A 14,585-nucleotide genomic window follows, 5' to 3' on the forward strand; every position below is an offset into this window, starting at 1 on the left:
CCCTAAGCATAGCAATGATCTTGTGATTCGATTTTATTTGACCAAACATATCCATCCTGACTTGTTCATCAAGAAAAAAATGCTTCAATGATTTTGAAATTCGTGAACCATGTAGCATACATATGCTTAAGTAGATAGCACAATTATTTTGAAGTCTTGACCAGACAAATCTATCATTTGCTCGATCAAACCCGGCTCTTCCCTTCAACCACTTAATCACGAGAGATCTTTCACTGTGACGGGAATACGGAGTGGTACATTACGTGTCATTATACAAATTGTGGGATATATATGTTAAAAATTTCATAACTTAAAGATAAAATTTTCCACCACTTATATAAAAACACGTGGTGTACCATCCTTGTATCGATCATAATAAAAAATTTCTCCTTAATCACAACTTAAAAATGTGGGAAAATGATTCTTTCCGGATTCCTTCCTCCTAATCCATCAAATCAGGGGATCTGTACCGTTGAAATTAATTCAACGGCTGAAATTATTATAACTTTTAAAATGAGCTCATGTTTGTAGCCGTTGGATTAAATTTCAAAAGCACGAATCCCTTAATTTGATGAATTAGGAGGAAAAGATCCGAAGATGATCCCTTTCTAAAAATGTGCATATGTTTTATGTTTTTTGGATCAAACCAACCAGTTGTGTGTGTTTGTTTTTTTTTTTTTTTTCAAATTTGGAGAACCAAGGTCGAAATTAATGAGTTGAATTTGTCCAATCATTGGAATTTGTCTCAGACAAGAAAACCATTACAATTAACTGCAATTACAATAATCTATTAGAGCAACGATAACTATTTCCTCTGTTTGGAGTGCCAAGTGTTGTCTGCGGACGTACTTCGTATTTTCGAATTGGTAGTATAATGCAATCATCGTTTGTATGTGTAATTAATTATGAATTACGATTGTTATGTAACTTGGAACTGTAAATTCAAACGATTATAACTTTACATCTTTTGTAATACTGATATTGAATGTTAACGTTATAATGTAACATTGTTATACGTTATTGTAATATAACATTGTGTGATTTTGTGATGCATTCTAGTGAATAATTTATTACATACTGTAACAAGACGTTCATGATGTGATCATAAACATTGATTTTGTAATCCAATCATGTCTAAGTATAATAACCTACATTAACAGTGTAATAAAACGTCCACAACGTAACTACTGACTTTGTAGTAGTAATAACAGTTTGTGTTAATCAATGTAACCTTAACATGACTGTATAGTGTGTAAAGGAAGGATATTATACTCGACGTGAATGCATCACACTACCAACAAATAATATGCCTAAAATTCAAAAGGAGGAGCATGTAATTCTAACCAACTTAACTTAACAAAATCCAAAGTTACTGTGTTTGAAATGCAAAATTTTAGAAATTCCATTTACTTGGAATATCAAGTAATAAGAATGTTGGTGGTTAATTACAATCGAGGTTTTTTTTTTTTTTTTTTCTCACTCTCTCAAAAATTTACAATCGAGGTCTATGTGTTCGAAGAGTAAAAATGTTGGTGGTCAATTGCAATCATACCTTATATTCTTCTCACTTTGAGGAAGATTTTTGACGATCACAAGTTGTATATCTGCGTGTGTCTATTTCCACATTCAGCTATAATTACTACCCATTTCTCCCGCTATATAATAATAAAAGTTTTACAGTAAATAATTACATTGATTTTTGTTTAAGGATTAAGAACCAAAACTATAAAACAAAGCCCATTTGGTGGGATGAATGAGATTTAGCTTTAGGAATAGGATTAGATTGGCGTGGATTTGTAAGACATGACTTGGAACTCATGTATAAAGATAAATTAGATAATCTACTCTATTATGAACTCATATAACCCATCATGTCCAGTCATATCCATCTCACATTTGACATAACAAACATCGGATTGAACTCACATCTATTTTAATCGATCACAACCTATCTCATCTAACCCACCAAACGGAGCCTTAGAGTCTCCCAATCTGCTATGTTCCAAAAAAGAACAAAAAGAGAGCCAAAGTTGCATAGTTTGTATGTAGTTACACATTTTGGCCATTTCAATAGAGTCAACGTGTTAGATTGTTCCAAAGGTTGCAAAACCATAGACAAAATAATAATGTCCACCAGTTTGTATGAATTTCATTAGACAGTGAAACAACTTCACTTTCAAACTAACTAGTATATGTTCACATACAAAGTGCGTGAAATTTTTTACTTTTGTATTTAAAATTAAAGGAGAGAGGAAGAGAGAGAACATGGGAGTGGAGAGAGAGGTTTGGTTTTTTTTTCTACTTTTTACCATTTTATTTTTTAAATTAGATACGATAAAATCACCTGAGGATTAAACAAAAAACAGCAAAATTTTATTTTATAAAATTACGTTACTATCTTGAACATTTTATTGTGACAAAAAACAAAAATATCTTCTCTCTTTTTTTATTGACAAAAAGAGTTCCATCAATACATACTTTAGATAAGTTTAGCCGTACCAGTTCCAATCATGTCTTCAGATGATCCAAAGGAAAGTTCGCATCCCTTTCGGACAATGACCAATTTGTTTCTGTAGTTCGAGTGTTTTTTTAGCTTTATTTTTCAGGTCGGACATCTGCGGTGAAAGTTTTGTTTACATCAAGGAGTAACTGAAAATTTCATATCTACTAAACAGAAATTTCACAAAAGGCACGCATGGAACGGTAATTGAAAGGTAAATTTACCTGTCAATTTCCACGCGTGCCTCGTGACACTTTCGTCCAACAGTGACAGATTCTCAATCTCTTTGATTAAAACAAAACACGACTACAGGGACCTGGTTGAAAACCTAATTGTAAAAACAACAAAACTACAGAAGCCAAATCCATCACTATCCTTGTAAAAACATCCAAACTAGAGGGACCAAACACCACCTTGCATGAACAAAACGAAAAACTCATGTTCTAAGTGCGATTTAACTTCAAATACTACCGTTCTTGGCATTACATCCATCAAGCAAATGATAGTAGCACATTAAATATATAAACAGGAAAGTTGTGTCAAAGGGGCATAAGATCGGAGCATGATTAATCATAGTAAAAGGAATGATAAACACGAACCCCTAATGCAAAGCACATCAATCTCAATAAACAAAATGAAATAACTTACAAGCGCTCCGTTATCTCATGATTAAAATTCAAAGAAAGGTTTGCTACTTTGCTCTGCAAATAGGCCAACTTGCACATTAAGCATTTCCAATGGTAGATCACTTGTAGTACTTTCTGAGCTACTGCATCTTACCTCACTTGTCACAGCCAGTCCTTCTACCAATGGAGGCATGAAGCAAGATAAGAACCAAGGCTGGTTAATAGTAAACCTCATCACAGGTTTTGCTGCTTGCACTGTGGTTACGGCTTGTGGAGCTTGAAACCAAAAACTCTTGGAACGTAACTCTGTGTCGCCTTTTGTGGCTTAAGGTGTCCATACGTCATCAAGAATAAGTGCGGAAATGTGGTTCCAAAATACGCTCCGTCAATATCTTCAAAGTGTTCAGGAAATTGAGATATAAAATCAGAATGTCAAACAAAACTCGAATATGGTAAAATAATAACCATGAGAGAGAGAGAGAGAGAGAGAGAGAGAGAGAGAGAAATGAAGTGATTTCATAAGCAGAGTTATGCAAATCTGATATTTGTTTATACTATCAGTCTCAGGAAAGTCATTACACCCTATTATTGATTTATTAAAGCTCATTATAACCACCATCAGACATTCAAGTGCCCGCAAATTCAGTTGTTACACCACCCACTCATGATCAAATAAAATCCATGTCCAAATTTCATGATCCTGGTATTGACACTTGCAAATGAAAGACGTATTGTTGACCAATTAAAGTAGTTTTTTTACAAGCAGTTGCACTAAGTCTTGACCCCAAGCATAATATTAGACTGTCAAATGATATTTACAAGAGAACAACACTGAACTTAAATACAACTTCTACAAAAGACCAAAAAGGGTAAATTTCTTTCGTCAAAATTTGTAAGAAGACTCATCTGGTAATTGAAAACCCAAAACTGAAAAGAGAGAACTATGAAAAGAACTTCAGTGCAGATGCAAAATTTAAGCATTAAAGGATACTGCCTTGGTACTTCGATCGAGGGTAATATATATCTTCACACTTGGGGCAGTATATTTTTACAGTGCTTGAACGAGGAATGTCCGATTGACCAACTGGAAGGCAAGGTTGTCCACAACAGTACACTCTTGGGCATCTTCCAAAGTCATAGTTCTTGTACTTCTCCAACTGTAGAACTTTAAGATCAATATTCTAACAAAAAAAAAAAGATATAATAAGAAACCAAAATGCAAACGTACAATAGTCAGATTCTTACCATTGCAGACATTCCCTTGCTAGTCAGTATGTATCGAACATGAATAAGACCGTATAGCATCTCCGCTGCTGATTCAACCAACTCATTCTGCTCTTCAGTGAACATATCACCTGGACACAGTCCCCATTTATTAAGTGCCTCAATCTCAATGACAAAAAGGAAAAACGACCACAACCAAAACAGATACACAGAGAGAGACAGCTGTTCAGACAGACGGATAGAGAGGATATTAGAGCATTAGCTCCTGGGTATACTTTATTTCATCGTACCTTACAAATCCAAGTTTCAACCCCAACATCATCCTTTTCATACGTTATTTGGAGTTCTACCCCAGTTTTATCTAGGTATTGCATGCTTTCACTTTTGATCTCAGAGTCCCACGTTGATATTTCAAAATTAAGTATTCATATTTCATACCCATAAAAACTTTTAGTCCAAAAAACCATACCAAAACCTAATTACGAATCTTTATTCCTCACTATAATGCTAAATGCAGAACCAACTCAAGAAAATAACAATATTAATGGGCTGCTGCTGTCCACTGAAGACAGGGTTGAATGTTGTCACCCAATATCCAGCAAGATGTCCACCACCAGTAACCATACTACACATATCAAGGCCCCTTGACTCAAATCTCACATAGGGCCACCATTACCAATTGAAAACTCAATAGGGTGTCACCAATCTTATTTTTCGCCAACTACTTCATAAGTTTCATATCAATCTGTGATCCACTAGACTACTTTACTTATATTGACTAGAACTGCACCAATTTCTTTTCATGGAATATATTTTCAAGAAACTTTCCAACCAACTAAACTACACATGCAAACCCCCTACATTAAGTAACATATTACCTGGCTTGTCTCGAAATCAGTTTATATAATTCAAGTAGACAATTGATTAATTTCCATAAAACACTAATAGCCTTTCACTCCAAGGAGATTTATTAAAAGAGAGTGGCCTCAATTTAACAATCAAATAGTATGCAATTTTCCTTACCTTTACTTTAAAAGATGTAAAAAAGATGGTTTTAAAGGGGAAAAATATGCGCATGCATTCACACACAACAAACTAAAAGCCCCATTAGCATAGACAAATTCTTACCATGAGAAGACTCAACATCCAAAATCAGATCAAGTGCATAATCATAATATGGAACTTGACTGCTCAATCCACAGAGATTAAAATCATCTTGGATGTATTCATCATCAACTTCACAAAAAAATTCATTCCCTCGCAAATTGCAGAACCATGAAATCCAAGAAGTGTCATCTCCATCAGAACCACTGACATCTGATTCTTCACTGTCTGTTTCAGATTCCTCTGCAATTAAAGCAAACTAACTATGTAAGAATGACATGACAATTTCCAATGCAAATGTCTACCAAGTAGATTTTTAGTCCTCTTCTACGAATTTCATGTGTATTCATTAGTCAAACACTAAAAAGATGTAAAGTTACACAAGTGTGAGACTAGAATTTGGAAAAGAATTAAAATTGAAAACTTTTAAGACTTGGAACAGCTAAGAATCTTTCCATTTCAAGTAATCACTCTACTCCGAACGAGCAATAAATGAGTGAACTTTCAACTTAGTAATCTCCTAGTTTTTGCAAAAAATAACTAAAAGTAGCATATTACATAATCAGGGCTCCTTTGCCAAACATAAACTCAGTATACAATAACATTAGACCCACATTCCATATATTTTCGGTGACTAATCCGTAATCATAAACATAAAGGACACTGAATTACAAAATTAGCATGCGAAAACGAGAAAACCATTTATACATGGAACAAACCCAGATCATATAAGAAAGTTTGTGCTAATAATCTTAGTCCTAAAACACATTACTAGCAATCAACTCCCAATAAAAATACGAAAACAAAAACCATTAAACCAAAATCCAACAAATTTAGAAAACAACTAGAGAGCAAAAACAAGACCAACCATCAGAGCATTTGTTGTTGGCGAGCGAGGCGGCCGTGGCTGCCGCCGCACGGTGATCAAGCTGAGATTTACCAGCGGAAGTGGAGGGCACAGAGAGCCTCTCTTTGTCTTTACTGTTAGCCAAAGCTCTCGATGTGGATGGGGTGGACTTCTCTAGGTGCTTGTCCAGCGCATCGTTGATGCGCTTGCGGTCTAGCGACCCACCAACAATCTCTGTTTTCGACGACCCGCCACCGCCTCCACCGCCACGTTCCCTATACATGGTCTAATTTCGAACCCCTTTGGATGAATTTTGGCTCTTGGATTTGGAGCGAGGGAGAAGGGTGGGTGTCAAGCCCTGTGGTGGCCTTCCATGGTGCGGTGGAGAGTTTGAATAAAACCCTAGATTTTCGAGAGCGGGGTAAGCGCGGTGTAGGTGGTTTGGAGGTTCTGAGGATCTGAGTGAGATCGAAGATTAGAGACACAGGGAGCCGGGGGGGGGGGGGTGTGAAGGAAAGAGAGAGAGCTAGGGTTTGGGCGGGGAGGGAGAGATGGGGCGAGGCCGCGAGAGGTACACGAGCTGTTGAGCAAAATGCTCTTTGGTTCCCTCTGTCTCATCTTTGTTTTCTAGTCCCACCTTTTTTTTGTTTTTTATTCACCGTCTTCATTTTCTTTATTTTTTTAAAAAATGTTTTTTTTACCAGAGTTTAGCAGTATTCATCTTTACTATTAAGCAAAATGTCATATGTTCAAATCTTGTAGACGAAGTCGATGTCAAATTAGGCTACTCATTAATGGCTTAGTCGAACTTCTCCTCCTTTTAATGTAAAATATATCGTTGTATTAAAAAAAAGTGCATTTTTTCTACCAAAAATGCTACTCAAACTAATTTTTACATTTCACGCACACTTGTTAATTTTGACTCGTTAATCTTCTTCAATTTATTTGATTCGATGACCTAAAATTGAGAAGAATGTGTGAGAAGTAAAAACAAGTTTGTAGATGACACTACCTTTTTACCCATAATTTAAAGGGTAAAGTACAAAAAACTATCTAAACTATTGGTGTCACGACACTTTCATACCTCATCTTTTAAAATTGACAATGTCATACCTCATCTTTAGAAATTGTGTCAATGTTATACCTTCCGTTAGTTTGGCCGTTTATTTTTCAGTTAAATGATGACGTGGCTTGATCCATGACCCATTTTTTATTAAAAAACTAATAAAATATTATTTAAAACAAAAATAATCATTTAATATTATTTAAATATTAAAATAATAAAAAAAAGTACATAAAAAAATAAAAAATAAACCTCTCCTTTTCGTCCCTCCCTCCTCTCTCTTTTCACCATCTTCCTGCAATCCAGGAAGAAGAAGAGGAAAAAAATAAAATAAAAAAATAAAAACCCCAAACCAAACCCAGTTCGTCCCCTCTTCCCCCACCACAAACCCAACCCCCTGCAACCCAAAAAGAAGGAGGAGGAAGAAGAAGAAGAAGAAAAAAAAAAAAAAAAACCAACCCCAACCCAACCCGAAGGAGGAAGAAGAAGAAGAAGAAGAAAGAGGAAGAAGGAAACAAAAAAAAAAAAATTGAGAAACTCTCGTCCTCCCCCCCCCCCCCCCAAAAAAAAAAACCCACCTGCAAAAGAAAAACAAGAAGCAGAAGAGAGAAGGAAGCGAAAAAAAAAAAAAACCAACCCCAACCCAACCCGAAGGAGGAAGAAGAAGAAGAAAGAAGAAGGAAAAAAAACAAAACCCAGTTCGTTCGGATCTGGTTTTTTTTTATTTTTATGGGTTGCAGGTAATGGGTGCGAGGTTGGGTGCAAAGGGTGGGTGCGAAGGTGGAGAGGTTGGGTGGGGAGAAGAGGGGGTGGGGAACGGGGAAAACAAATTGAATTTTTTTTTTCTCCCTCTTCTTTTTTTCTGGGTTGCAATTGCAGAAAGGGGGAAGAAGATGAAGATGGGGAGAAGAGAGAGAAGGGGGGAAGGGGACGACTGATGTTGTGACGTTGGTTTTTTTTTTTTTTTTTTTTTCAAATAACTTTTTTTTATTATTTTAATATTTAAAAAATGTTAAATGATTCTTTTTAGTTTTTAATAAATTTTTAATAAAAAATGGGTCCCGGATCAAGACACATCAGCATTTAACTGAGAAATAAACGGCTAAGCTAACGGAAGGTATGACATTGACACAAATTCGTAAGATGAGGTATGACATTGTCAATTTTAAAAGATGAGGTATGAAAGTGTCGTGACGCCAATAGTTGAGGTAGTTTTTTGTACTTTACCCTAATTTAAATTTTGAGATTTATGAAGTTGATGTACTAAATCAAACTCATCCAACGATAATCAATTAAGCAATGAGCATTACTATTACTTTAAGATGGTGAGCAAATTTTTCTTTTTCTTTTTTTAATTCAACTCTGAAATCTTGGCTAATGTGTCTCATGTCCGGGCCTTGAGTTTGGATCTGAGTCATGCGATTTTAAGTTCCAATTCAAAGTATTACATCTTAAATCTCAAGTCTTAACCAAGTTTTTAATCAATACTTTTAAAGTGTAGACATTTAATTCGAAAATAAGATGTAGGATTTTCGCTCTTTATTGAGTGCAGGAACATAAATTTGTGCTCATGGTCTCGAGTTTGAGGTCTATGCCGTATGTTTTTTTTATTTTTTTCAAGTTTCGAGCTCTGCAATTAATTATTGACCTAATGCGGGTCCAAGGTTGAGACATTGTCATGTCTGAAGTTTAGGTTTAAAGGGGAGATGGCTAAAAGGTTAAATGCTAAAAAATGGTCCGTTTTGAGAGCAACTCTAGCGTGGGAGCCCTACCCCCAAGCTATTTATTATTCAATCCACGTAGTGAACAGTAACTGCCTTTAATGAACAGTAACTGCCTTTTGCATCTTTACTGTTGCACTTGAATAGCCCTTGCAATAGACAATAAAATAATAGTATTTTTTTATTTAAAAAATAATAGTACGATCCAGCAAACGTTAACCCCAGAGGCGGCGAGCATCTTGAACCACTCGATTGCCGAAGTGTGTCAACGGAACCATGGCCAAACGACGCCGCTACACGTGGCAGCAACCCTTTTGTCCTACCCCACCGGTTTCCTCTGCCAAGCATGCATCAAATCTCACCCCAATTCCTCCCACCCTCTGCAGTGTCGAGCTTTGGAGCTCTGCTTCAGTGTGGCTCTGGAGCGGTTGCCCACTGCCCAAAACATGAGTCCCGACATGGAGCCCCCATCTCTAATGCTCTCATGGCTGCCTTGAAGTGAGCTCAGGCTCACCAGCACCGCGGCTGCCCCGAACAGCAGCAGCAACCTCTATTAGCCGTCAAATTCGGTTTCGTCAGAACCCACGTCTCTATGACCCTCAAAAAGAGTGGAGACGTCGTCCTGACGTCAGCCCACTTCAGATTGCCTTCAGGCGCTCGGGCCGGCATGAATCGACGGGCCTGGCGCTTGAGTCTGCTCGGGCTCCCTTGCCAGCCAACACTGGACTTCCTCCCTCGGGCAATCCAACCCTGTTCCGGAGCCCGTCCCTCGAGCAGGAGCTCCCGCTGGAGCTGCTCTGATAAAAAAAAATCCATCTCCGATAAAAAGCAGCGCAAAAAGTAACCCACCATGTCAAAAATTGTCCAAAAGGAACGGGCTGGCTACTTTCAGCCCCACTCGAAGCCCGATTTGCCATCCTCTACAATGTTTTCCAATGGATGAGATGGACCCAAGCATGATCAACATGCTAAAACTATTTCCACATAATGTTTTACAAAAGAAGCATCAGAGTGGGCTGCTCGAAGGCATCAAAATAACATTTTCAATTTCATAATTGATACCTTTTGGTTTTTGTAGAAGTTAGATGTCAGAAGGAATTAAAAAAAAAAAAGATCTAAATTTTTATTAATTTTTTTTCTTCTATAAATGCCTATGGTATTTCTACACTATTCTTCACATTCTTTTAGCGATAAATGGCACCCAAGATATGTTCGGATAACTTTTTTTAATGTGATGGTTTAATTTAATTAACCAATAAAGTTAAAGAAAAACTTAAAAATAATAAAATTATTGAGGGGCTATGTTTTAGCCAGTTAGAGATGATATATAAATATGGTCTGATACTATTCATTTAAATATAATTTTTTATAGAGTTATAATTCTGAACAGAACTATATTTAGCCTCTTTCAGTTGGAGATTGCTTAAGGGCTCGTTTGGTTCGCATATTAGAGTCTAAAGAATGCGATCAAATTTTTTTTTCATGTCTAATGAGTATAATTATGAGAATGATGATAGGCAGGTAAGAAAATTCTAATCGAGTATAAGAAGCCACTCATAAAGATACAATGAGTTTAGAAAGCGAGAAAAAAAAAAACATGCCTCAAAGGCGAACTTTTAAAAGGCGTGCATGGCCTAGGGACATTTAGGCGGGGCGCATGAGGAGACTTAGGCTTTTCTAAAAATAATAATTTAAATAAACTTATTATATAACATATAAATAAAGGTGCATTTATACATAAAAAATGGAGTAATTAAGATTCCTCACATTTTTCATACAGCCGACTCCATTTTTTCTACCTTTGTTTAGACTAAACATCTATTTATTTAATATTTATCCATTTTTGTTCAAATAAACACACACACACATATATATATATATATATATCCATTAAGTTAGCTGACAAATTTTAAATTCGTGGCTTTATTAAAAACGTTAAGTTAACTAATTCCTCATTATCATTAAAAAAAAGTGTAACTTTATGTTTCTCTTATTATATTTAATTAGTCTATTCTTTCATTAAAAAAATTTATTAACACTTTCATAAGAAAACTTCTTTAATTTGATAAAATTCTACGTATATAACAACAATAAAGCCTTATCCCACTAAGTGGAGTCGGCTGTATGAATCCTAGAATGCCATTGCGCTCGGTGATGTGCCACGTTTTCCTTTAGATTCAAGTACTCCAAGTCTTTTCTTAGAGTCTCTTTTCAAGTCTTCATAGGTCTATCTCTACCTCTTCGGCCCTGAACTTCTATCTCGTAATCGCATCTTCTAATCGGAGCGTCTGTGGGCCTTCGTCTGGGGCCGTAGAGACTTCTTTTTGAACGACTCCACTCAAAATTTTACGTATAGTTATATATAAAAATGTATTTAAAACTTATGGTATATTTAAAAATAAATGTATCGATTTTTGGTACGTTTAGATTTTAAATGTACCAAGAAACAAAATTTACCATAAAATCAAATGTACTCATATTACAGTTAATCAAACTTACCAATATAATCAAACAATCATAAAATCAAACGTACCACAAATAAAGTTGTAGAAAAAAAAATGTTTAATCAAATTCTTGAAAGGAACAAATGTTTAATCAACAAACATGAAAAACGAGGCGCCTACATCAAAACGTCCCTAAAAAATTACGTATTATATTGGGATACATAAATTGTAAAATAAAATGACATATAGATTATACAATATCAGAACATATTGAAAGTACATGAGACAAGCATTTAATGAGTGTTCATCCAATTATTCAACAAGTCTTGTACAATTTATTAAAAAATAAAAAATATAATGAAAGTCATCTATGTTATGTCTAAGTTAGAGTTGCAATCTAGGCGGGTCTAGACGAACACCTAGGTTGGTCTATGCCCCTTTCGTAATTTTTAAAAATTTAGGGATTAATCAAAGCGGTGGCTAGCTGCTTAATGACTAAACGGGGATTTATAAAAAAAAAAGTGCTAAATATGAAATCTTAGATTATGATCATCAGCTTGTTATAACATATATATACTACTAAATAGTTACTTAGAAGCTATATCGCAATTACAAGCAACTAATCATTAAAGATAGGTGTTAAAATAGCTCTAACTAAAATCCCAAAAATAACGAGGCAATTCTTTATATTCGGTAATATCTTTTGCAATCTCATGCTAAGGTTGTTATAGAATGAGATTGTTCATAAGATAAGAAAATTATGCAAGGTGATGGCAAAAAGAAACTAAATAAAGAAAAATGAGAATTGAAATTTAGAATTCATTATCTTTTAGTGCGAGGAGAGATCTAAAATTTCCAAAACCCCAAACAATCTCACAAGAAAAAGGCACTAAACACAGAAAAAGCAGTCTAAATATTTCATTAATCAAAACATCCAAATTCGACCTTACTTCCAGCAAGAAGTGGGATTTATAACATTTATAATTTACATTCAGAAAAATTGAAAAGACAAAATGAAATAAAGCTTCAACTAAAGCCCTCAGAAAACTGAAACTACAAAAGTTAATCAGAAATCTGAGCAGCACCGTATTTTACACACCACTTGGTTTATCGAAATACTTAAGACCCTTTCCAAATACTCCTCAAGAGTTACGTGTATCCTAACGATCCATGAATGTATTGCCAGCACATTTACATCCTTTTCCAGGTTAGATAAAATTCGCCCTCGAATTTGGAGGTCTGTTCTCCTCAGTGTCACCTTTGAATGGAACCTGGTGTTTCATATTGAATACACTAAATGTACGAATATGACTCGGTAACTTTAGGCGATAAGCGTTTGGGTTATTATTTTCAAAATTCTCATATGGCCCAATTTTTCTTGCAGACAAATTGTTGTAATTTCCAGCTGACAGCCCAAACAAAATCTTCTACATCAAACTCGACCATGCGCCTTATGGAAATCGTATGAGCTTTTGTATTTCTAACTTGATTCTTGAGGGCATTTATGAGCCATGCTGTAGGCCTGTTTTGACGTTATCAGTGAAAGTTTTTGCCTTGCTACTAATTCTTTTCTTGTCTGGGACATAAACAAGATCAACTGGTGCTCGCAAAAATTAAGCCATATACAATATATAGAAAGGACACATTCCAGTGCTGCAATTGACGAAAGGCTTGTAAGCGAACTTTGCAATGCATAACTTCTCATCCCACGACTTGAGATTTTCATCCACTAAGCAACGTAAAAATGTTTCCCAATGAGCGATTCACAATGTCAGTTTGCCCGTCTTTTTGAGGGTGATAGGCGATAGTGTAACTTCCACAAGCTCCTTTAAAAAAAACTCAGAAGCTTGGTGTCCCGATTTGAAACAATTGAGCTTGGCAACCATGAAGTTGGTACACCTCATGAAAGAATATAGCGACTTTTGAAACATCTGTTGTCTTCTTGAAGCAAGGTAATAAAGTGAGCCATATTTGAAAATCAATTGACCACCACAAAAATTGGGCCCACACCACGTTGAATGCCAGACAAACTCAAAACAAAATCCATGCTTCTATCCGTCCAAAGTTGCGATGAAATGGGTAACGGCATGTACAATCCACCCAAGGTTTGCAGCAAAAGTATAATGCATTGCATGTGCATTTCACATGTCATTTTACCTTTCACTGCTGTAACCAGTAACATGTCATTAACTGCAAGATGTTTTACTTTCTTAAATTTCTCATTTACCCTGACTTGTAACTGCCTTGCGTGAGAAAGGTGAGAAGCTTCGTTGCTCTCTCTCTCTCTCTCTCTCTCTCTCTCTCTCTCTCTCTCTCTGGTGCTATTTCATGCAAATCATGCACCACAATTTCATTAAGTATAGAGATTAAGAGATTTCGTCTGTACTGATTGTTTTCATTGACAGAAACTTTCTCTCTAGTTTTCTGGACTCTTATCTGAATCTAACCATTTGAGCTTCGTATTTGTTTGATTCTTCATAAATCGATCTGTAAATCACTCTTGATATTCAAAATTATCTATTTCTTTGTAGGAGACTTCTCAAATCACTTTATTGAGTTTGTTTATTAATCCTTTCATTTCATGGCTGTTGATTCTTGAATTGGTTTTTGAAAGGTTTTCAAATTTTTTTAGGGGTTTTTTTTTATGCCACCTAAAAAATACTTGCAAGGGAACAAGTAGTTGTAGTATAAACGGTTCAAGCAAGGTCCTTCTCCACTAGGGTCAAACGGCATGGAATAAAAATCTAAAATTTTAACACTATCATATTGAAAGACTCACAAATCTACTCCAAAAGTTTCTTCGTAGTGGGACCATGATTTTCCAAGACAGAAGTTGGATTCAAGTACGCCTACCTCAAAAGTCCGGTCATGGATAGCAGAGCTGATTAATTAAACGGATCAGCGATGTCACCATCATCCTATTTCGAAATCAGTGGGCGAAGTTTGTCAACTTTGTTGAGATAGGACAATTCTTGTCTCGCAAGATTCAGGTACCTAATCCAGTATGGAATCAATATGTTTCCTATAACCTTGGAGCCCTTACAATCTAATGATTG

General features: G+C 35.7%; 1 protein-coding gene and 1 long non-coding RNA gene across 2 annotated transcripts; both read right to left on the reverse strand.

Moving 5' to 3' along the window:
• Window positions 1–2,422: 2,422 nt before the first annotated feature.
• On the reverse strand, window positions 2,423–2,817 carry LOC148695622 (uncharacterized). Its single transcript, XR_015964788.1, has 2 exons — window positions 2,725–2,817; window positions 2,423–2,615 (listed from the first exon to the last, which is right to left on the reverse strand). It is a non-coding gene; the product is annotated as an uncharacterized LOC148695622 (long non-coding RNA).
• A 112-nt stretch (window positions 2,818–2,929) lies between these two features.
• LOC137735002 (putative casein kinase II subunit beta-4) lies at window positions 2,930–6,944 on the reverse strand. Its single transcript, XM_068474352.2, has 5 exons — window positions 6,323–6,944; window positions 5,479–5,697; window positions 4,372–4,481; window positions 4,118–4,283; window positions 2,930–3,518 (listed from the first exon to the last, which is right to left on the reverse strand). Exons 1-5 carry the CDS (start codon window positions 6,582–6,584, stop codon window positions 3,388–3,390), a joined length of 888 nt encoding a protein of 295 aa, XP_068330453.2. The 5' UTR covers window positions 6,585–6,944; the 3' UTR covers window positions 2,930–3,387.
• Window positions 6,945–14,585: the final 7,641 nt, after the last annotated feature.

The sequence above is a fragment of the Pyrus communis genome, chromosome 7 (assembly GCF_041283825.1).
Source record: "Pyrus communis isolate YQ-2024b chromosome 7, ASM4128382v1, whole genome shotgun sequence".
Lineage (NCBI taxonomy): Eukaryota > Viridiplantae > Streptophyta > Magnoliopsida > Rosales > Rosaceae > Pyrus > Pyrus communis.

What these genes read in the sequence shown, in the direction of transcription:
- LOC137735002 (XM_068474352.2), bottom strand. Translation starts at nt 6,584, where the DNA reads ATGTATAGGGAACGTGGCGGTGGAGGCGGTGGCGGGTCGTCGAAAACA. An exon ending in GGATGTTGAGTCTTCTCATG is followed by an intron (nt 4,482 to 5,478) that starts GTAAGAATTTGT and finishes GACTGTGTCCAG; the next exon opens with GTGATATGTTCACTGAAGAG. An exon ending in TCGATCGAAGTACCAAGGCA is followed by an intron (nt 3,519 to 4,117) that starts GTATCCTTTAAT and finishes AACACTTTGAAG; the next exon opens with ATATTGACGGAGCGTATTTT.